Here is a 24300-nt window from a genome sequence, read left to right as displayed (position 1 = left end):
CAAACGGATCTAGAAAGATGGCGATTTACAATTCAAGGACTGACAGGCTTCATTTTACGTCCATATCAGACCCGGAGGCGGAGAACGCTTTGTCCATATATTTTTTACAGTCTATGGTTGGTACCCATATATAATGTGGCTGCGAACCAGGCCTGGAATTTCATCCTTTTAGGGGCAAGGCCACTTGGCCTTTAATGTGGTCAACGTTTTGAGGGCACAAGGCCGAGTGTCAGGGCATGAAGGCCATCAATTAACCCATTCTGACCTAAGATCAGATTCATACGAGGTTTCCGCCGGACACACACTGGTCTGATGAACCTATTCTGACCTGAGATCAGATTCTAAAAATGTCAGTCGCTCTTCGATTTTTCAAAAATAGCAGACCTACAAGCTCGTATCGCGCCACTCGGTGGCGCGATATGAGCTTGTAGATCTGCTATTTTTAAATAGCTAAAGCATAACATGATGCTAACTCATCATAATTGAGGATTAAGGGTGATTACATTATTTTATTTTTTATTTCAAGGCGAACATTGGTTCAGAACAGTGCTTCTTTAAATAAATAATCACAGCTTTAAATAACAAAATATAAGTAGCTACTGTTGTAAAATATTCTAAACAGATTTCCAGAGATGAAAATCATAATGAAACCTAGGCTAATGAATATGCATTTAATTTGGGGGTCCTTGGCTGAGGATCACTGGGTTAAACTGTGAGTTATTTCACAGAAAATACAATGACAGCCTGAATAAGGGCTTGGTTTAGAAAAGCCTATATTTTGTGCTAAACTAATATTGAATAACATGGCATTGTAGAGAGGTTAGTGACAGATGAGATCATTTCTCCATTGTGGGGCTGCAGGACTGAGGACTGAGGAGATAAGTCAACACAAAGTGAAAGTGCAGCTTCAGATCAGTTTTATGTTCTTACCTGGAGTAAGTGAGTGCTGTGCACAGGCCCAGGGGAACAATTGTTTAATTATATCCATGAAATGTTTCTGTCGCTATCCATAATGCGACGCAAAAGTACATTATGTTTGTTTTGGTGGGCTAGATAGATACGGTAGAATGAGGTAGATCATCTCTTCTCCTGCTTGTATGGACAGCCATGCTGTTGGCTAGGTCTTTGTTTTTATTTCAAAACATTTTCAAAAAAAAACATTCCCCCAAAAAGGAAAATCTTCCATGAATTCAAAACAAATTAATAAAAAGAAAAAAGAAAAATCTAATAAATTCCATAAACAAGAAACAAATATTGTTTAAGAAATAGTGAAAATAGTCAAATCGTCTCTTTTCACTAGCTTGGATCCCGGGCAAACATGCATGGTCACAGGTTTGAGAGCCACTGATCTAAACCCCATTGTACTCAAAATGTCCCTCACGTTTCAATGATGCTGTAACAGGTTGATCTAAACCCCATTGTACTCAAAATGTCCCTCACGTTTCAATGATGCTGTAACAGGTTGATCTAAACCCCATTGTACTCAAAATGTCCCTCACGTTTCAATGATGCTGTAACAGGTTGATCTAAACCCCATTGTCCTCAAAATGTCCCTCACGTTTCAATGATGCTGTAACAGGTTGATCTAAACCCCATTGTACTCAAAATGTCCCTCACGTTTCAATGATGCTGTAACAGGTTGATCTAAACCCCATTGTACTCAAAATGTCCCTCACGTTTCAATGATGCTGTAACAGGTTGATCTAAACCCCATTGTACTCAAAATGTCCCTCACGTTTCAATGATGCTGTAACAGGTTGATCTAAACCCCATTGTACTCAAAATGTCCCTCACGTTTCAATGATGCTGTAACAGGTTGATCTAAACCCCATTGTACTCAAAATGTCCCTCACGTTCCAATGATGCTGTAACAGGTTGATCTAAACCCCATTGTACTCAAAATGTCCCTCACGTTTCAATGATGCTGTAACAGGTTGATCTAAACCCCATTGTACTCAAAATGTCCCTCACGTTTCAATGATGCTGTAACAGGTTGATCTAAACCCCATTGTACTCAAAATGTCCCTCACGTTTCAATGATGCTGTAACAGGTTGATCTAAACCCCATTGTACTCAAAATGTCCCCCACGTTTCAATGATGCTGTAACAGGTTGATCTAAACCCCATTGTACTCAAAATGTCCCTCACGTTCCAATGATGCTGTAACAGGTTGATCTAAACCCCATTGTACTCAAAATGTCCCTCACGTTTCAATGATGCTGTAACAGGTTGATCTAAACCCCATTGTACTCAAAATGTCCCTCACGTTTCAATGATGCTGTAACAGGTTGATCTAAACCCCATTGTACTCAAAATGTCCCTCACGTTTCAATGATGCTGTAACAGGTTGATCTAAACCCCATTGTACTCAAAATGTCCCCCACGTTTCAATGATGCTGTAACAGGTTGATCTAAACCCCATTGTACTCAAAATGTCCCTCACGTTTCAATGATGCTGTAACAGGTTGATCTAAACCCCATTGTACTCAAAATGTCCCCCACGTTTCAATGATGCTGTAACAGGTTGATCTAAACCCCATTGTACTCAAAATGTCCCTCACGTTCCAATGATGCTGTAACAGGTTGATCTAAACCCCATTGTACTCAAAATGTCCCTCACGTTTCAATGATGCTGTAACAGGTTGATCTAAACCCCATTGTACTCAAAATGTCCCTCACGTTTCAATGATGCTGTAACAGGTTGATCTAAACCCCATTGTACTCAAAATGTCCCTCACGTTTCAATGATGCTGTAACAGGTTGATCTAAACCCCATTGTACTCAAAATGTCCCCCACGTTTCAATGATGCTGTAACAGGTTGATCTAAACCCCATTGTACTCAAAATGTCCCTCACGTTTCAATGATGCTGTAACAGGTTGATCTAAACCCCATTGTACTCAAAATGTCCCCCACGTTTCAATGATGCTGTAACAGGTTGATCTAAACCCCATTGTACTCAAAATGTCCCTCACGTTTCAATGATGCTGTAACAGGTTGGCGTGACGAGTGGCCCCCGAACTTACGGTGATCTCTAGTGATTGGTTAGGGAGAATCAGTTCCCCTCCCCCTTTGTAATGGGTTAGAATGGAGCCGAAGCTTTGATAGTCTGACCATAAGGGTCCATTTGGTTCATATTAATCTTTTTACTTGGGAGCCCTATAGGGACCGTGTGTGTGTGTGTGTGTGTGTGTGTGTGTGTGTGTGTGTGTGTGTGTGTGTGTGTGTGTGTGTGTGTGTGTGTTCGTGTGTGCGCGCGTTGCTCGAATGAAGTGATGAGTTCACCAATGCTGTCACAGTTCTTGTAAGAAGCTGTTGTTTTCACCAATGCTGTCACAGTTCTTGTAAGAAGCTGTTGTTTTCACCAATGCTGTCACAGTTCTTGTAAGAAGCTGTTGTTTTCACCAATGCTGTCACAGTTCTTGTAAGAAGCTGTTGTTTTCAAGTCACTTAGTCCCGACGCATACAGTATGGAGATAATGGATTTATTTAGAGTGTGCGTGCGTGTGTGCAGGTGGTTGGGGAAATGGCTGCATACGCCTTTTTAATTTCCGTGGATGATAAGACACAGTAGGGCTGTATTTTGCACGTCTTAAGTACCAGGTCTTATTACTTAACTTAAGACCTGGAGGCGTGGCCAATGCTCTTTGGCCACTCAGAATAGCCAAATGGCATTGACCACGCCTCCAGGTCTTAAGTTAAGTAATAAGACCTGGTACTTAAGATACGCAAAATACAGCCCAGGGAGATGTGCCATGTGTCAAAGGTCAAGGATCATTTCAGCTCAGATGACGGATCAGTGCACGCCACTGTCACCCCACAACACACTGACTAAATCCAAGGGTTTTAGTCATTCTGACCTGAGATCAGATTCATACCAGGTTTCCACCGGACACACGCTGGTCTGATGAACCCATTCTGACCTGAGATCAGATTCTAGAAATGTCAGTCGTTCTTCGATAAAAAAAAAATAGCAGACCTACAAGCTCGTATCGCGCCACTCGGTGGCGCGATATGAGCTTGTAGATCTGCTATTTTTAAATAGCTAAAGCATAACATGATGCCGACACCAAAATGGGTGCCCGGTCAGAATGGGTTAAGGTTCTGAACACTTATTTGTAACACTATTTAAACGTGTCACAGTGTTTAGATTATACACAGAAGATCATGTTTAATCGCCGGTTACACTTTTTAAACACTAAACACGTTTCTCTATATTTGTTTCAGACTTTCAGTACACAATCAAAAGTCAGTCATATACATATGTTTAGAATTAGAACACTAAACTGTTGTATTTTGACTTGGTTGCATGCCGAAAATAGCAGATCTACAAGCTGACAACGCGCCGAAGCATGAGACGTTGTGAGCTTATGGATCTGCTATTGTCAGAGTGCAGCACCCAAACATAAAATTACTTTCATTTTAAATTCTACTGGACCTCTTCTCCACCAGTTCCTCCCTAACATTTTAGTCTAGTTTTGATCAAACTGGTAGGTCCTTGAAATAAAGATAGTTAAAAATCACTGCTATAATATAGCCATCTGGTATATATTTTCAAATGTGGAGGGGGGTCCGCGGGCTTACCAGGCTAATATGCCTCAATTTGGGGGTCCCGGACAGACACACCAGTTTCTAGCTATACTAGCTGCCTTCTGAATGTGACGCGAGAGAACAGAACATCCTTCCCAGAGAGGAGTGGTGTTGTGGCTGCCTGCAGTGAAGGTGAACATTAATTACATGCTCATTTTGCTGTCCCCTCAGCCATATTCTGCCTGTCCTTTTGTTGTCTGCAGATAATAGTGAGTTGCCCATAATTGTTGTGGCGTTGTTAAAGTGCATGTAATAACTTGCCAGAGGTTAACCCATTCTGAACGGGCACCCATTTTGGTGTCAGCGTCATGTTATGCTTTAGCTATTTAAAAATAGCAGATCTACAAGCTCATATCGCGCCACCGAGTGGCGCGATACGAGCTTGTAGGTCTGCTATTTTTTGAAAAATCGAAGAACGACTGACATTTTTCTAATCTGATCTCAGGTCAGAATGGGTTCATCAGACCAGTGTGTGTCCGGCGGAAACCTCGTATGAATCTGATCTCAGTTCAGAATGGGTTAAAAGATTAATGGCGCGTCGCTAAGGAGCGCTCTGCTGTCTGTGTGCATGAAGTGCATGTTGATTGTTTTGTTACTAGGACTTGACTTATAATGTCGCTCTGACGCTATGGTTTTCCGTGCTCTCTAAAGACCTGTTTACAAATATGCAAATCGATGTATTCAAAGGTTTTTGAACATTGGAATTTTTTTGGAAGATATAATGATGCATTTGAGTGCAGTGAAAGATAAAAAAATTCCATTTAGTGGCCAAGTGTATTTCCGTGTATTGTATGCAGATAGAGTCAAACCATGCCATGCTTTACAAGAGTGTTTCGCAAACATTTTTAGCTTGAGACCCAAAAGATAAATGTGGTGTCTGCCCTGGACCCAAACTTACAAAAATACATTATGAACGTAGCAGTTAAAGGACAACTTTAGTTTTTTTCAACCACGGTTCATGTTTTAGGTTAACAGAGAAAGTAAAAGATGAGTGTTCTTTTTTTTTTTTTTTTGCTGCTGCTGCTTTCTTTCGTTTTAGGGATTTTAGCTGTTTTTGACAGGGGGCCAGATGTAACATTTTGATCTACAAGCTCATATCGCGCCACCGAGTGGCACGATATGAGCTTGTAGGTCTGCTATTTTTGAAAAAGAATTCTAGAATCTGATCTCAGGTCAGAATGGGTTAATCAGACCAGTGTGTGTCCAGTGGAAACCTCGTATGAATCTGATCTAAGGTCAGAATCGGTTAAACCCTGTTGCATCACGATGTCGTTTCGCCACAACAACAATACATTATGGGCTGATGTACAAGCTCAGTGGCCTTGTGGTTACTGGTTAGAGACTCCGCCCTGAGCCTGGGAGCCAGGTCAGGGTTTGAGTCCCCGGCCGGGTCATACCAAATACTATACAAATAGGACCCAATGCGTCCTTGCTTTGTACGCAGCATCAAGGGTTGAACTTGTCAGTGTCAATATCAATGTCCCTGCGACATACTATAGCGTTATGTCCAGGGATGTTTACACTGAAGCAGTATTACACGAGAGGGTGTGCTTTACAGTAATTATTGGCACGAAGCGTCGCTGCGGGAACGAGGCTTTAGCATCTGTTGTCGTTGCATATTATGGAACATGACTTATTATGCCGTCAATAGAGGGTATGTGCATGCATGAAGTGAATGGCTGATCGAGTCAAGGCCAGAAAGTAGTTTTTTGCCAGTCAGTAGGCATTCCAGCATAATTTCCGGGTATGGTGATGCTACAGGTGTTATGAACAGAGCGCACGCATGCAAGCACGCACACATGCGCGCGCACACACACACACACACACACACACACTTTCTTACACTCTTATTCATAATCCCATTCTCTCCATATTATGTGTCACGATGAAGTGACTGGAATACAGCTTCTTCCAAGAACTGTGACGGCATTGGTGAAGCACACACACACACACACACACACACACACACTCTGTTCTCTTTGTTTATGATGCTAAGTGCAGTGGCTGGTTCCCCAAGATCTTTATCTTAAGACTTATTATTGTATGTACAGTATTGGATGCTTTAATTTAACACACTATGATGACTTGATGACGGACACAGTTCATGGCATAATGTTACTTATCATCCTGCATTTCCTTGTCGACGGCATTTTTTATTTAGCGGATGAGCTAATATGTTTGTTGTATGTTCCATACAGAGACAATAAACAGAGTTACAGATGTGTACGGGTCCATTTGGCTGCTATAACTATCAGGGCCGTGTTGACATTTTTTCTCTTTCTTTTTTGCACGGGTGTCGACCCCCGAATGACAGAGCATAGGCATTTGCCTAGTTTGCCTGTGCATAAAAGCGGCCCCGACTATCAATACGTTGGAAGTTACCCCTCCCCCAAGGACCCCTCAAAGAACCACCGCTGAAAGGAAATATCTCCTTTATTCGGAGCGTTGATATTGCACTATTATGTTACACTTAGCCCCCACATGCCATCTCCCAACCCTGCTATCAATCTGATCTGTCCATTAATCCTGGTTTAATGGGGCAGCAGCTGCTGCTATTTGACTTCAATAGTTGGTTTTCTTTTCCCGTCATTGTGCCAACAATCAGTGTGATAATTACCCCGTCCCCTGCTGTCTGCAAAATGAGCCAGTGCAATACTTCACAAAACGGATATGCGTGTTTTAACCTTTACTTAAACCAGGAGCTTGTTGGAGAAATTTCAATCTGTCTTGCGAGGGAGGCAGATATAGGCTGAGTTACTGTACATTGAGTCTACAAATGGACCCCGTTACGTGTCTCTAGTTCTGAGAGTGTACAGATGGAACCGAATGAAGCCGCGTCACTGGCAGAGTCCTGGGGGCCCGTGGGCCTAGGGCACATCAAACTGGGGGTCCTTCATGGGTATAATATAGAGCACCGAGCGGAGTGTCACCCTGAACTGTGTTTTGAGAAGACGTATTGCAAGGAGACGAGAGAGGGAGGAGAGGGGCGAGGCGCAGACAATGGTACGTCGGGCCATTAAATACAACACGACGCGTAGATGGGGAGTGGTATAGAATCCTCCAGCGAATGAGACGAATCGCCCCCTGAGCGTCACCACCGGTATTTTTAGAATGTCCCATCGCTGCATTTGACGACGTGGTTCTTCGGGCGTACTGTACATCTCAAACTCAGACACCCAGACAGTGTCAAATGGGGTCCAGTTAAATGAACAGAGCGGAAATGTCACTGCAGAATTATGGTAATTATGATGAGCACTTTCTCTACACTGTTCTCTAGACTAACGTGCCAAGCCATGAAAAATGGACTCATTTCCCAGAAGCAGCGCTTGCCTTGTACTCTACAGTAGCTGTGCATGCGTGTGCGAGGGCCCATGCACAAATATAGAAGAATGTGAGACATACTGTGTTGTTTAAAAATGCCAGGTAGAGATTAGGCTCGGAGTTATGGCTTAGTTGTGTGCCGGTGTCGTGCACAGAAAACAGATTTACAAGCTCAGCTCATGTGAGCTTGTAGATCGGCTCTCCTATAGCATGGGCAAAATTTATTAAAATTAAACGAAATGAGTACGGACCAAATTATTATTACTATTATAATTTGTGGTGTCAGTCAGTGTTGTCAAAATGTCACAAATTGTACAAATGTCATTCATCAACAACCCACTTTTCTATCCCAACCCCACCGGTTCAGAGACAGAAGGCGAAAGTGTTCCCTCCCATCTTCAAACCCCACCGCTCTCTCTCTCCTGCTCTCTCCAGAACAAACCCCTCAGTGTCACGTTGCAACCCAACCCGCCCCCCCCCTCCCCCCCCGAAGCCAGGCCACCGGGGCCAAGCTTTGATACCCAGGATAAGTGACAGGTGACAACAACAACAACGGCTGACGAGCACTGCGGAATCTGACCCCCGTGACCTGTTAAAAAAAAAATCAGCCTGACACAAAAAACCTTTTCCGACACAGCCCGAAGAAAACCCGAGTTAAATACTTGGCTTCCGATCTACAAGCTCACAGCGTGTCACAGCCGTCATGCGCTGTGAGCTTGCAGATCTAGGCTATGCTTCACTCGGACATAATGGCTTGATGGGAATCCTAATCCTAAGAGACTAATGATGATTGTGTCCTCAGGTGGTGTGCTTGCTAATACAGAGAATATGAGATGCTTATATGGTCCCCCATTGTGATGTCCGCCTCGCTCATAAAACGTCGGTGAAACTCGAGTCGTGAAACTCAGCTTATTAGCAGTAATATATGTTCTTTCACAGGCGTCTATGTGCCACTGAGGGCTATAGGCCATTTACCACCAGTCCCTTACATGTTAGATGGAACATATAGGCTTGCATCAGAAGCTTAGACCCTCCAGAAAAATGCTGGCAAGAATCCTTGATTTCGTCATGAAATATGCAGGTTTTTACGTGATTTTATGCAGTGTCATTTCAGGAAAGTTGCGATTTTTTTTTTTTTTTTTGATGATCAAACATGGCATTAATTCATGAAGAAACATACATTGACGATAATAAGGAAGTTGTACTTTATATGTTATCTATAGGTAGCAGTGGGTTAGGGCAGGGTTTCTAAAACTTGTCAAGGACACCCAAATGTATGTATGTTTTAGGCTACGGACACTAACAGCCATCTTTTTTTTCCTTCTTTTTGTCTCTTTTTTTTACCACATTTTCAATATTTTTGTGCAAGCTCCCAGAGTACACTACAGATTAAAGTACACAGTTGTTCCTTAAATTAAAGGGCCACTTCACCCCTTTTGCTTATTTTAATGAGACAAGAAACACTTTCCTGGGGGTTTTTATATGGGTAATATGTGTTTTTAGATATTTCAGTCTTTCAAAGTGTCCATGGGCTCCATGATGTCACTTATTTCCTGGACTACATGGGCCCAATCCCAATTGCCTCCCTCAAGCCCTGAGCCCTGGACCCTCATTGACTTTAACCCTCTAAGACCCAGCGTTGCTTTTTAGCAACAATTTTATTTTAATTAATTACTAAATTATCATTATTTTTTTCTGTTCTTTTTTCACCTAAACGTCATCAGTGATGTTCATTGCAATGCCATTTCAATGCCATTGGTCATGATAGTTGCATATAAATACCCCCCCACAGAGGCTGAAATGCACACAAATTAAAAATGTCTGGACTTTTAACCTAAGACTTTTGACCTTTACCCTAATAAAAGTAGGTAAAATAATTGTAATATATGTTTTTTTGTGATCATTAGAATGTCTAGAACATGTTTTATTCATTATTGTGAAAGATATCCCCCAAATGTAAATGATTAATTTATTATATTATTAGATAATTATTATATAATTATTATACATTTTTCATCAAACTTTATTTATTTTTTATTTTTTTAACATATTTTTTAGTCTCAGTCCTAGTATTACAAAGTAGTAGTAAGGTTGAAATCTATTTTTTGCAAGTAGAAATTAATGCGGGTCTTAGAGGTTATTTAATGACGTCAGCTGTAAGTGCTTGAGGGTGAGAGGCTGCAAGGGCCCAAATTGGGCTCCAAAGAAATGGGACAGCCCTTTGAAGATGAGTCCGCCATTCATGACACTTTGCAGCACTGTCCTTATTCACAGCCAGTGCCTACCTACATGCTTGGCCTATTTATACATGTCTATCACGTCTATTTTAGTATTTAAGCTGATCGTTTTATTATTAGTTTCATAAATACACTTTCCTGTGTGATATGGGTTGTTTCCCTTATTATTATTAAATATATAGCCTATCCTTCCATTCCGTCTCCCTTTGAGAACAGTGAGAAAGCACCATTGTGTTTGTTGACATTCTAACTGCGATACATAACTAATTTGCATACTTAAATGATTGACGTTCGGAGGATCCCCATCATTCCCCTGGTAACGCTATGAACTGTGGGTAATTTCTTTGCTAAAGTCAGCATCGATGCTGACTTTGGCAAAGGGCACATAAAGGGGAGGGGCTGAGCCCTCACTGATTTACCGATTTCAAATGGGACATCCCTCAAGCCCTTGCAGACTTCACATGAACACGCAGCTAAGTCAGTGAGGGCTCATTGAGTCAGCAAGGGAGTGGATTGGGATTGGGCCCTTGTGTCTCAGTAAAACAGCCCTCCCCCTATCCACAAGGAGGAGCAGTGGATCAAAGCATTATGGGAATTGTAGTCCAGGAAGGAAGTGAGCCCAGTGTCCATGACATCATGGAGCCCATGGATACTTTGAAATACAAAAATATCTAAAAACTCATATTACCCACATATTACACCCAGGAAAGTGTTGCTTGTCTCCCAAGCATCATTCAAATAAGATCTGGTTGCAAAAGGGATGAAGTGGCACTTTCAAGGCCTATTCATAGTCTGGATTTTTGGTGGTAAGGTGACCACCGCTCCGGTGGTGAGCTGACCACCGGAGCTGAAATAACGTTGAGCGGTGGCGAGTAAAAACAGAGAGAAGGGCTGGAGCGGTGGCGGTGGTTTGCTCTTCACCGCGGCTCGTGACGTCATGTTGTAGTTCGGTGGTCACCCCACCACCGTAAATCCAGACTATGTATGAGCCTTAACACTACGACGTCGGAGCAGCCGTTCTGACCGGATTTGAGATTTAAAAGTTTATTTTCTTAGCCCATGGAATCCAGAGAAAGTTCCCATTGCATGACTTTGTCTAAATATTCAATTGAAATCATCTCTGTTTTTTTTCTCCATTTGAAACGTTTTGTAAATATGATTTTAGGCATATATCTCTTACTCAGTCTGGCTATAATCAGCACAATCGACCGCCGTCCCCCTTTCTCCCCCACTCGCCTTTTGTTTGCGCTGCTTGATAATGGTGTCTTTTATAAACCGATTCCCCGACATTTCCTTTTCACTTGATATCGTTTCGTAGAGAGGGCCTACACAACCGATCTATATACCAAATGAAAGCCCCAATTCCGTAGTTTACATGGTATTTTGATTTTTTTTTAAATGAGCAAAAAATGAGCGAGTTATGATTTAAAGAAAAGAGGGGTGGAGAAAAAAAAAGAACACAACACAGACAACTGGAGACGGCATTGTTCAAGCCTGCATTCCATGTCCAACGAATTAAATCATATACGTTTGGCTGGTTAATTAACTTGGAATTTGTTTATTATTTTGATAAGATAATAGGAATATGAATACAATGATTATTATCCATGATGAGGGCGGGGATGTTATTGAATGCATGCTCGGTTAGACTCGACCCGACATTTACTTTCCATGAAGCGAGAATGCTTGCCGATGCGCGATACAAAATAAAAAGTGCTTGAAATAATTCCAACCAGATAGACCTCCCGAACCTCTAAATGTTTTGTCAGTCAAAAGAACAGTTCTTTCTGCAAGCGACGTGGAATGTATGTAGGCCTGCTGCTGTGGATTAATTTGTTTCACAGCCTATTCTGGCATATAGTATAGGCTCAATATCGCCAGCTCTTTGTCAGTCAAAAGAGTTCAGCCTGTCCGTCCTTCTTTATCTGTAAACTTTTCTGCAAGCGACCAGACCCGTGGAACTTTCCTTTTTCTCTCTCCCTCTCAGGGAAGCATGTAAATGTTCATGAATTCAATAACTGCGCGATGTTATAAACAGCAGCTGAGCTGGGGTTTCTCCTCAACATGCAGTGGCATTTCACGTGTGGAGTTTATTTTTTGTATCACCAGGCTGCAGACTGTTGCCTATATTTTTCTATTTAGTGTGCAAGGCTTACATCCGGTCTAAAGCCCACCCACTGTATGCGCTGATTTCCATACACAATACATACACGATCCGTATCCTCCCATCACCGGATGTTGAATTCACAGTGCTAACGGCCGTATTTGAACGACAAAGAAATGCGATGTTTTTTATTAATTAAACTGATATAACAACATAACGTGGCTAATAATTGTTTATTTGGAATGTACTTTGGCTGGTAATTTAGGTAAATATAACGCGACTCACTTGTATAAGTAATTTACCTCGGACAGGCCGCATTCAATGCAATACATTGGCTTTAGTAATGTTGTTAGCTTATAATATTAGCAACTGTAAGCTAACGGCTGGAGGACTACGGACAATCTGGTCAATAACATCATTACACTTAAACATTAATACAATTATGTCATGTTTACATGCCTAGTCAAGCAGTCTGTACATCGCGTGGGGTCACATATATTAATTACATCGATAACACACAAGAAAAGACGAGTGATCTTGGCTCTTTTGGAAGGAAAAAAAGAACAACAAAAGGCAGCAACGCGACACTCTTCCATGGCTATGTTGCAATATATGCCTATATAATCCGTGAAGTGTACATTTTCATTAGGTGTATAATAATGTATTTATAAGAGAGGGAAGGAAAAAAAAGAAAAGTGCGTGCGTGTAGGCAACAATGACGTCTCCAGCTGAAGAGGTGTGAACGAGTGGTGCGGGGGAGAAAGGGGGAGAGCGGTCGATTGGGCCGGAATAGTCAGACTGAGTAGTAGTGACATTTTTTCAGACTTCCTAGTGTTAACTTTGTTGTCCAAATACGATGCTTATTGTCTCCACCAGGCCGAAGGCATGGGGGGAGAGTATGTTTTGCACTCCGTCCGTCTGTGTGTCCGTCCGTGTGTGTGTCCGTGAGCAGCTAATCTCCGGCACCGAACCCGGTCGATGCCAAGTTTTGCACACACACTCCCTGGATGCCAACGATGAACCTCTGCCCCAAAATTTCCAGAACGGCCTGTTATAGCACCACCAGGAGGCCGCTTTGTGCAAAACAACCCGGTCGATGCCAAATTTTGCACACACACTCCCTGGATGCCAACGATGAACCTCTGCCCCAAAATTTCCAGAACGGCCTGTTATAGCGCCACCAGGAGGCCGCTTTGTGCAAAACAAGTTTTTGCACAGTACACCTACAGATTTTGTCCAAACATCGCGCAAATTGGTACACAGTCTCTCTAGAGCCATTCAACGAAACGGGTCTTTCAGATTTCTCAGACTCCATCCTGATTGGTTAAGATTGGCTTCCAAAGTTCACAGGAGTGCTCAGTTTCAAACAAAATGCTGCAAATCATGAACACATCGCGTGATTTCCGTGAAATTGTGCACGCACATTCCCACTAGGCCGAGGAAGAAATGCCACATGAACAATTTCAACTCAGCCTCAAGGTGGCGCTATAACTGGCCGAAAAGTGTTTTTACCTATAATTTACTTTTGTTGCCCTTTTATCCAACCACCAGATGAAGGCAAGCTGCAATGTCCTACATTCCTATCCTGGTGGAGACCTGTGCCCAGAAGGGCACTTTTTCTAGTTTTCACAATACATTATTTTCTCTCTATAGACAAATGCATGAAGTGACGTGCAATGAGCTTGTACTGTATATCTTCTATTTTTGAATAGTCAACAAATGGAGCCCGGGGGGAATCCGGTCAACTAAGTATATAGGGTTTAAAGTGGTTAATAGATGGGATGGGTTCAAATTGCAGGTACAGTATGTGCAAGCGTACAGCGACAATTAACCTTTCCCCCTTAATTATGATGTGGTGACCACGGCATACTGCATATACGACCTGTAATGTACAGTGTGTGATGTGAAACCTAATGCCCTCCGGACCTCACCAGACTTTTAGAAACCACAAGTCACTCCGATTTAATAACTGTCTTTTAACAATTAGGGGCTGTCTCCTAAACTGCAGAAAGCGGATATAGAGCTGCATGGACGCACCTGTCTGCCATGCATTTCTACGGTACTGGTGCTGCTGGTTGGCCCATGCAGGTGTGAGCTTATATACTTAGGGCACCACAGGGCCACAGTTACTGGCAGATGGGGTGATATTGAGTTCTCTCATGATTTGATTTGGTGCAGTAATGAGCGTCGTTATTAGATTATGGGTTGAAATGTAGCTGAGGTCATCATTTAGAGGATATCAGACAAAAAGGCAAATGTATTTGTGTTTAACCCATTCTGACCTGAGATCAGATTCATACGAGGCTTCCACTGGACACACACTGGTCTGATTAACCCATTCTGACCTGAGATCAGATTCTAAAAATGTCAGTCGTTCTTCGATTTTTACAAAAATAGCAGACCTACAAGCTCGTATCGCGCCACTCGGTGGCGCGATATGAGCTTGTAGATCTGCTATTTTTAAATAGCTAAAGCATAACATGATGCTGACACCAAAACGGGTGCCCGTTCAGAATGGGTTAAATTGCGGTGGATAATATGGTAACGTTGTCAAGATGTTTCAACTGTGTTATAAGTGCTCACCGAACGACTTCTTTAACAACGTCACGGATTGGGTGACGGTTGGGGTTAGGATTATAAAACATTTTAGAGGTTACCTTTTAAGGTAGTGGTCCATTATGTATTTGGCATTTGAGCCACATACAGACCACCATTGAGGTTTAGCTTCTCAGCCCCAACCTAAAGAATATGTTGTTCTTTTTGGATAGGATTTGAGGCACAATTCCATGCTGTTTTGATGTTGGTACCATAGTGTGTGAGTGATAAAAGGCAAATGTTATAATCGGAATAATATTTATTTTACATCTCCTAATTGTGTAGACTTCTTGAAAATTAAGTAATGCATATGTTTAACCATTGAACTCTTGAGAGCGTGAAATGAAACCAAATGGACTCATTTTACACTCTCAAGAGTTAAAGGTCTACGAGGGTCCATTTGGTTCATCATTTAGCTGGGGACCATGGGATTCTTTCAAGGTGCTTTAGGGGTTGGAGTTATGTCTACTTTATACTCGTCACATACTGAGAAAAGCTGATCTACGAACTCACTTTATTTTAGCTCCTATAACTCCTGACTTGGGGCTAAAGATTGCCAAACACTTAAACATTTTAATTTGTGTGTGTATGTGTGTGCGTGTGTGTGCGTGTGTGCGTGTGTGCGTGTGTGTGTGTGTGTGTGTGTGTGTGTGTGTAGATCTGTGTCTCTTCTGAATTTGAACCCTGAAAAGTAACTGCTTGGGACTCATGAGGATTCCGCCCGAGAGAGACGATATTATAATTCACTCTGTGAGTGATTGTGTGTACCCATCCTTCGCATATCTCCAGAACCGGGCCGAACAATCGTTTTCATACTTGACGTGTCTGAAGGTGATTATATAGCCTATGGTTATCAGTGGTGGTAAAAAGTACACACTTTTTTACTTAAGTAAAAGTATCAATACTGCAATGTAGAACTACCCCCTTATCAAAATGTACTTGAATTGAGTAAAAGTACATAAATATAATAAAGTACATAAAAATTGACTTAAAGTACCAAAAGTATCACAAAAGAAATCCTTGGCCGCAATATATATAGGGTTGAAGTATATTTTGTAATACTAATTAAAATCTACAAAGTAACTAGCAAGTAATGTTTGCAAATAAATGTAGTGGAGTATGGTACAAATACATTAAAATTATACTTAAGTACAGTACTTTACTTAGTCACTGTACACTGCTGATGGTTATGGCTGAGCATTAGTCTGACAGCGTGGCTTCGCGTGCAGTTGGAGTTAGAGACAGGGTTGGTAATCAACGCACCGTCGGAGTAATGGCGACGATTCGTCATGCTGACATGACCATGACGGCGTGGTCCGCCCACCCGCCCTCCAGCCATATTAGCCAATTTCCATCTTTGCTATTGTAGGCGTGACACGAAGAGAACAGAGGTGGAAAAAGAACAACTTGTTTGAATTTGCGTTTCCAAATGCAGTGCCCTCGTCCGCAAGCGACTTACAAAAGCGCAAAGTCGGAGCAAGTGGCCTGAACATTCGTCAGGCACTGACAGGATAAGTGTTGGGAGTAATTAGAGTGCAAAGGAGAACAAGGAAGAAAGGATAACTATACACAACCAGCCTCAGTCTAGAGTAGATTAGGAGGCGGTGCTGCTGGCGCAGATCCGCGTGTACAACCTGCAGTCTGAAAGGTCACCGCTGCGTTTGCAGCGAGGAGATGCAGCAGGTTGACATGTCGTGTTCCTTTGCAGACACAGATCCACCAGTTTCACCACCTAAATCAAGATCTCAGAAGCAGTATAGCGAGTACGTACTGTGCGTATGACATGAGTTAATGAAAGGAACTAGCATTCGTTTAGCACCGATTATTTACTCGCAAGTCGTAGCCAATACAAATTGGTCTGAGACCCAATGTTGGTCCCGACCATGGGCGGAGCTTGAGGGGGTTCGCAAAAAAAAACAAAAAAAAAAAACGTTTTTTTTTTTTTTTTTTTTTTAACGTAACTTCTGGCTTCTGACTGTAGTTTGTAATCATCTCTCGTATCATGATATGATGACTCGCTGTATGGCTGTAGTGCATGTGTGTATGTGTGTGAGCTGCTGTACTACCTAAATAACTCATTTTTAGGGGTTATACCCAGGGGGCAAACCACCCTTTTTTAGGAAACCTGCATTTGCCATGACCTCAAAGGTTGTCCACCAGAAATAGTATCTATGACCCCGTAGGATCACAACCTATATGGACAACCCGGTCAATTTTTTGCTGGAAGTCCAATATGGCCGCCGCAATATTGGCCCCTATTAGTTATAATGGGGGGTGAATAGGGCAACATTTTAAACCGAAACCAAAATCCACGAAACTTCTCAGGTTGATCAATGATATAAATATGAACATCTTTTGTATTGAAGGTTTCCATGAAATTCAATATGGCCGCCACAATATGGCCGCCACAATATTAGCACCCAGAAAATAGGTTTGTCTCTAACTTCTGAACCAGATGAGCTAGAAACGCAAAATCAGTGTCTATTTCATGTTTTCTGACCATGAGAGACTCAATGGAATACCTATTTTTATTATTGGGTGTGTCTGGCCCCTTATTGTGCATATTTATAAGATGGTGGCTAGTGGCTACCCGAAATAGTGCTTTACCATGATTTCTACCATGATTGTTGACTGTTTTGAATATCGTCACCTTATTAAACTAATTGCCTAAGTCATTTTTTGCCAAATCTTTTTTTTGGCCTAAATCACCACCTGGTGATGCTGGCCACGTCTGGTAAAATCGCCCGAGCCCTAATGTAAAAGGCCTTCCTGTTACACCCTATTAAAACAATGGCCTATGTCAAGAGGGAGACTTAGGCCATATTATTTTGCCTAAGTCATAATAAAATGTGACTTAAGCCATTTTAACACACCTTTCAAAATGGGAGTGAATGGGACTGAATGGGAGGTACTGTTACTATGGGACTGATAGAATGGGACTGAATGGGACTGAATGGGAGTGAAAGGGAGGTACTGTTACTATGGGACTGATACTATGGGAGTGAAAGGGAGGTACTGTTACTATGGGTAACAGTACCCGGCCAGGAGACAACCCAGTGAACCACAGAGCCTAGTCCCTCCATGTGCCAGAAGTGTACCTCCCAGCCTTGGCAGAGTAGTTCTGGAGTAGTTCCAACAGATTGAGTGCCCCTGGTTTTTCCCTAGTGGGACTGATTGAGGGTAGCTACTGGGACGTAAGTCGGGACTTGATCACTCCCGGCTGGGTCGCCTAAGTGATGGGTATGATGTTGAGAGACCCGAAACACCGTTGACCTCAGGATACATCACTGAGGATATGTCCCAGGTGCATCCATGCAATGTTTTTTAGTTATAGTTCTTCTATTTATATAGTGACTCATAGGAATAGACTACAGTATGTGACAACCAGGTATAGTCTGGTGACACCGGAGAGACGGGTGACAGCCGGAATGTAGACGGCACCCGGGTGAGCAGTATGGGTTAGTGCCCCAGCCTGTGTCCTCTGTGAAGATGAAGTCCAACAACCCTCGGTGAGGCCTTTGGGAGGGCCATGCAAGCAGCAAGCGGAACCGCAGCACCATGACCCTGCGGAACCATTGCCCACCACTCATGAATGAACTGTCTGGTGCTGGGACTCTGGTGCAACGCACAGGTCCTCGCTCCTCTCCTGGTGAGAGCAGGAGTGGACCTGGTGAGACGTAGGAGGGGCCCGACCAGGAGACAACCCACAGAGCCTAGTCCCTCCATGTGCCAGAAGTGTACCTCCCAGCCCTGGCAGAGTAGTTCTGGAGTAGTTCCAACGGATTGTGTGCCCCTGTTTTTTCCCTAGTGGGACTGATTGAGGGTATAGCTACTAGGACGTAAGTCGGGACTTGATCAACCCCGCTGGGTTGCCTGAGTGAGGGGTATGATGTTGAGAGACCCGAAACCCCGTTGACCTCAGGATACATCACTGAGGATACGTCCCAGGTTCATCCATGCAACATTTTTTAGTTATGGGACTGATACTATGGGAGTGCATGGGACTGAATGAGAGTGAATGGGAGGTACTGTATGGGACTGATACTATGGGAGTGAATGGGACTGAATGGGAGTGAAAGGGAGGTACTGTTACTATGGGACTGATACTATGGGAGTTACTGATACTATGGGACTGAATGAGACTGAATGGGAGTGAAAGGGAGGTACTGTTACTATGGGACTGATACTATGGGAGTGAATGGGAGGGAATGTGACTGAATGGGAGGTACTCTTACTATGGGACTGACACGATGGGAGTGAATGGGACTGAATGGGAGTGAATGGGGTGTACTGTTACTATGGGACTGAATGGGAGTGAATAAAAGTGAATGGGAGTGAATGGGACTGAATCGGAGTGAATGGGAGGTACTGTTACTATGGGACTGTCACTCCCATTCACTCCCATTCAGAGTGAATGGGAGTGAATGGGAGGTACTGTTACTATGGGACTGTCACTCCCATTCAGTCCCATTCAATCCCATAGTATCAGTCCCATAGTAAAGTAATCTCTAAGATACATTGTTGTTGTGGTCTCTGATTTTATCTGAAATCATTCCTACAACTCTACGTAGGATCTGACGGGAAATGACAATATGCAAGGTCAAAGATATATGTCCCTTCTGTGTCATAAATCTTAGCCAATGGATTAATATTGCTTGTGTTTGCTAAAACAGTCAACAATCATGGTAGAAATCATGGTAAAGCACTATTTCGGGTAGCCACCATCTTGTAAATATGCACAATAAGGGTCCAGACACACCCAATAATAAAAATAGGTATTCCATTGAGTCTCTCATGGTCAGAAAACATGAAATAGACACTGAGTTTGCGTTTCTAGCTCATCTGGTTCAGAAGTTAGAGCCAAACCTATTTTCTGGGTGCCAATATTGTGGCGGCCATATTGTGGCGGCCATATTGAATTTCATGGAAACTTTCAATACAATATTTTTTCATATTTATATCATTGATCAACCTGAGAAGTTTCGTGGATTTTGGTTTCGGTTTAAAAAAATTCTCTATTCACCCCCCCATTATAACTAATAGGGGCCAATATTGCGGCGGCCATATTGGACTTCCAGCTAAAATTTTACCGGGTTGTCCATATAGGTTGTGATCCTACGGGGTCATAGATACTATTTCTGGTGGACAACCTTTGAGGTCATGGCAAATGCAGGTCAACCCCCTTTGCCCCCTGGGTATTAGGGCATTGTAAAAACGCTAAAATAATAAAATAAAGGTAAAAAAAATTGCGCGCGCACGCTTGCGGGTGTCCTTGGCCAAGCTCCGCCTATGGTCCCGACCCACTGATTGGGAAACAGTACTATAGTATAGTGTACCTAATATATTTCTCTCTCTCTCTCTCTCTCTCTCTCTCTCCCTCCCTTTTAGGAGAGCCTCCCTCCAACAAGGAGAACAGCTGTCTGAACGCGGCGAAGGCGTGCAACCTGAACGACACGTGTAAGAAGTACCGCTCTGCCTACATTAACCCCTGCACCACCCGGGTGTCCGCCTCCGAGGTCTGCAACAAACGCAAGTGCCACAAGGCCCTGCGGCAGTTCTTTGACAAGGTGAATACAGTGGTTCTCAGGACCCCCAAAAATCACATGTATTTGGGGACCCCCTTCGCTCCCTTAGAAGAGAAGATTTAAGTGAACTTAAACTTAACTTAAACACACACACACACACACACGCTCCAATCTGATTTTCTTCTCCATTCATTATAATTTTTTCCATTTGGATCCTGGAGTCAGGTTACATAATACCAACTGGCGTCTTTATGATTCATACTGATTCATAATTAGTTGTACACCGGTGTCACTTGTCAAAAAATAGTAGACCAACCAACTAGCTACAGTCTACAATTCTGGCACTATTTCTGGCACCATTTCTGTCTACTCTCTCTGTGTCTCATTGGTGGGCTATTGGATAGTTCAGAAACCTGTCTACCAGTGACATCATCAGTAGGCGCTGCTAGGCAGGTTTGCATGGTCATTTCAAACAAGATTTCAAAGTTGTAAGTTTACAAAACTAATACCAACACTAATACAATCTTACTAAAACTATTAGCATTTTTAAGAATAAAAGCTATAGCAAATCGGCTCTAAAAAACTTAAATGAATTAGAAAATAAATAAATACTAAAACTAAAATGACAACTCCAAAACTATTTATAACCTTGAGTTGGAGTGGACCTAGTGCACAATAGGCACATTATTGTTTTTGTGTGCGTGCGTGCGTGCGTGCGTGTGTGCGTGCGTGCGTGTGTGTGTGCGTGCGTGTTCGCAGGTCCCTCCTAAACACAGCTATGGCATGCTGTTCTGCTCGTGTCCACCGGGGGACCTGTCTGCGTGCGCAGAGCGCAGGCGGCAGACCATCGTCCCCATCTGCTCCTACGAGGACAAAGACACGCCCAACTGTATGACGGTGCAGAACTCCTGCAAGACCAACTACATCTGCAGGTACACTCCCACAGCCAGTGGCGTGCACAGATAGACACTAGGGGGTGCTAGAGCACCCCCTGCCCTTTTGGCAATGTGCTCTTAACCCATTCTGTACGGGAACCCAATTTGGTGTTAGCATCATGTCGTGCTTTAGCTATTGAAAAATAGCAGATCTACAAGCTCATATCGCGCCACCGAGTGGCGCGATACGAGCTTGTAGGTCTGCTATTTTTGAAAAATCGAAGACACTTTTAGAATCTGATCTCAGGTCAGAATGGGTTAATAATGAAACTGTAAGGATGTATTAGACATTTTTTTAATCTGATCTCAGGTCAGAATGGGTTAAAAAAAAAAAAAAAAAAAAAACCTTTTTTTCTTTTTTTCTTAATTTGTAGTGTGTGGACCATGCGGTGACATTGATCAAATATTGATTAAAAAACACTTCTACTATATTATTTAGGCCCCCACAATCTAAAGCTATGTTTCTATGTCAGTGGTTCTTCGATAATAAAAAATAGCAGACCTACAAGCTCGTAGCGCGCCACTCGGTGGCGCGCTATGAGCTTGTAGATCTGCTATTTTTCAATAGCTATAAAGCACCAAAATGGGTTCCTGCCCCAAAATGCGCTGCACAAGGTGCCCTTTTTTTCACTTGAGCACCTGCCCCTCTAAATGTCTGTGCACGCCACTGCCCACAGCTGTAGGCTATACGGCTACTGAACTATAATGCACAATGTGCGTCCGCTACCTTTTGTTTTTACTGACGAGAACTCATTTAAATATACACATATATTGGCAATGGTGTCAACAAATAAAAACTAAACTAAAATGGGTGGAGAAGAGTAGTAGAGGCATTTTATGTTTTGGTTGTGCTCGGGTGCTCTGGAAAAGGCACATCTACAAGGTCACAACATTGCATTAAAATCACACGCTATTTAGTCGACTAAAACTGAATGGAATTTCATTCAAAAGACTATGACTACAACTACATCTGAATTTGCTGTCAAAATCAACAATGTTGACCACAAACACTGGTCTTCAAGCTAACCCTTCAGCGCCGCCATTCATTTAAACGGGGAACCACCTTATTTTGAAAGCAGTTTCCCTCGGAAACGGAGAAACAGGAAGTGGAAATCACTATGCATCAAGTCCTGCGAATGTTATTTAATTCAACCAAATCATACATTTTGTAATCGTTTATAGAAATGAGCTTGGTTTGATCAAAAAAGCAGCCTGTAACTGTAAGAAGAATCCGAGATATTAGGACTCTAAAAACTCTGTTCCCGTTGACAGTTCACTTTTTTTTCTTCTTTTCATCGCACTGTAACCAGAGTGTTACGATGACGAGCGCGTGCAGAACAGAGTTGTGAAGCGTAAGCAATATATATATTAAAAAAGACGTCCAAAGACGATCTCGAGCTGGAATGTAAAGAGATTTAATATTATTCCTGTGGTTCACATAATGCTGCTCAATGAAATGAACGCATCAGTAATAGGCAGCGGCGCAGCGCTTCACTTCACACTGGGTGTAATTTTGTACAATAATACTTATGCCAGATTGAAGCAGCAGGTCTGGACTACCTCCTAACTCATTTGTTATTTGTTGTTTCCTACCTACAGTGTACACACACACACACATCAGCAGGACGATCAGAATGGGATATGCAGCTACTGTATAATGCAGCTGGTTATCTAGCGGGCCGACTGCACTTGTGGAACACCCACCTTCACCCACATGTGAATGTTGTTGCACTCTCCAATAATTACATGCTGTTCAAATGCAAATGGCGTTGAATGGCGTCCGCCTCTCATGGTAATTTCCAAAAGAGATTTCCTCCGGCTTTTTATTGGGGGAACCGAACAGCCTTTATCGCTTTATCTGCACGTACGCACGCGCGCAGTACACACCCTCGATTACTGCCGGACAGACGGTCATTATTAAAGAGCTGGTCATTACAGAAGCTTGTATCGTGTGGTTTATCCTATTTGAGGCAAACCTCATTTTGAGATCAATTCATCCACATTCTGAACGGTTTACAGACACATATACAACATTAATTATCATGATTATACATGTATCCACCCATGCAGACTCATTGCAAAAGGTATTAAAAAAAAGTTAATTTTGAGAAAAAAGTTGTAGGCTTTTATTTGGTCGGTTGTAACTATGGAGATACGAGGTTGTCTGTGGTGGAGACGACGCCACTAAAGTCAAGGTTCGAGTCAATAATTCATACTCAAAATGTAAAAGTAACTAGTTACTGGAAAAAAGTAATAATATTACTGAAAGTAAATGGTAAATGGTGCATTTATATAGCGCCGTTATCCAAGGTGCTTTATATAGATTGTGCATTACATTCACCCATTCATACACCGATGGCAGCGGAAACCATGCAAGGCACCAACCAGCACATCAGGAGCAATTAGGGGTTCAGTGTCTTTCTCAAGGACACTTCGACACTAACTCTGGGGGAGCCTAACTCTACCCCTGAGTCACCGCCGCCCTAAAGTAATATATTACTTTAGTAGTTACTTGACAACACTTTAGAAATTGGCTCTTTTTGGTCCCCGGACCTCACTTTGAGAACCATCTGGAATAGACAGTATATGTCGCGAGAGACTAAGGACCTCTCCCATCCCCTTTAAAAGTTTATAATTTGACAAATACTGGAGCTAGCATGCAGGGAGTTATAATTGATGTTTTCATTATCAAACTCTTGTTTATTATCCACTGAACAAGCTCAAGGGAGAGAGAGAAATATTGATTTGACTCCAAAGAAAAGAAAAGACTTCCTTGTCCATTTGCACAGAGCTATTGGAATTTGTCTTTCAACATTGTACTCCACTCTCATGCGCGTGCACACACGTAGTACTATGCACACACTCACATGTATGCATTTAGTCAGAAATGATTAGCACCGCTTTGACCCTTTATTCTTTATTCTTTATTTGAGTCCCAATTAGCTTCCGCTGCCACGCTCACTAGTCTTCCTGCATGGGGTCGACTCCAAATAA

The 24300-nt window shown here is 42.5% G+C and overlaps 1 protein-coding gene across 1 annotated transcript in view; it reads left to right on the top strand.

The window, feature by feature from the left end:
• Nucleotides 1-24300, top strand: part of LOC310874590 (GDNF family receptor alpha-1-like) — a gene marked incomplete at both ends in the record, with an annotated part of 57210 nt that overhangs the window by 14389 nt on the left and 18521 nt on the right. Inside the window, 2 exons of the mRNA XM_083787446.1 lie at nt 20235-20413; nt 21131-21303. Of these exons, the coding sequence (XP_083643572.1) occupies nt 20235-20413; nt 21131-21303 (352 nt within the window). The remainder of the gene's footprint in view (nt 1-20234; nt 20414-21130; nt 21304-24300) is intronic.

This window comes from Protomyctophum parallelum, assembly GCF_964188405.1.
Source record: "Protomyctophum parallelum genome assembly, chromosome: 17".
Taxonomy (NCBI): Eukaryota; Metazoa; Chordata; class Actinopteri; order Myctophiformes; family Myctophidae; genus Protomyctophum; species Protomyctophum parallelum.
The sequence above is the reverse complement of the archived record's forward strand: the minus strand, read 5'-3'. Positions and strand labels throughout refer to the sequence as shown.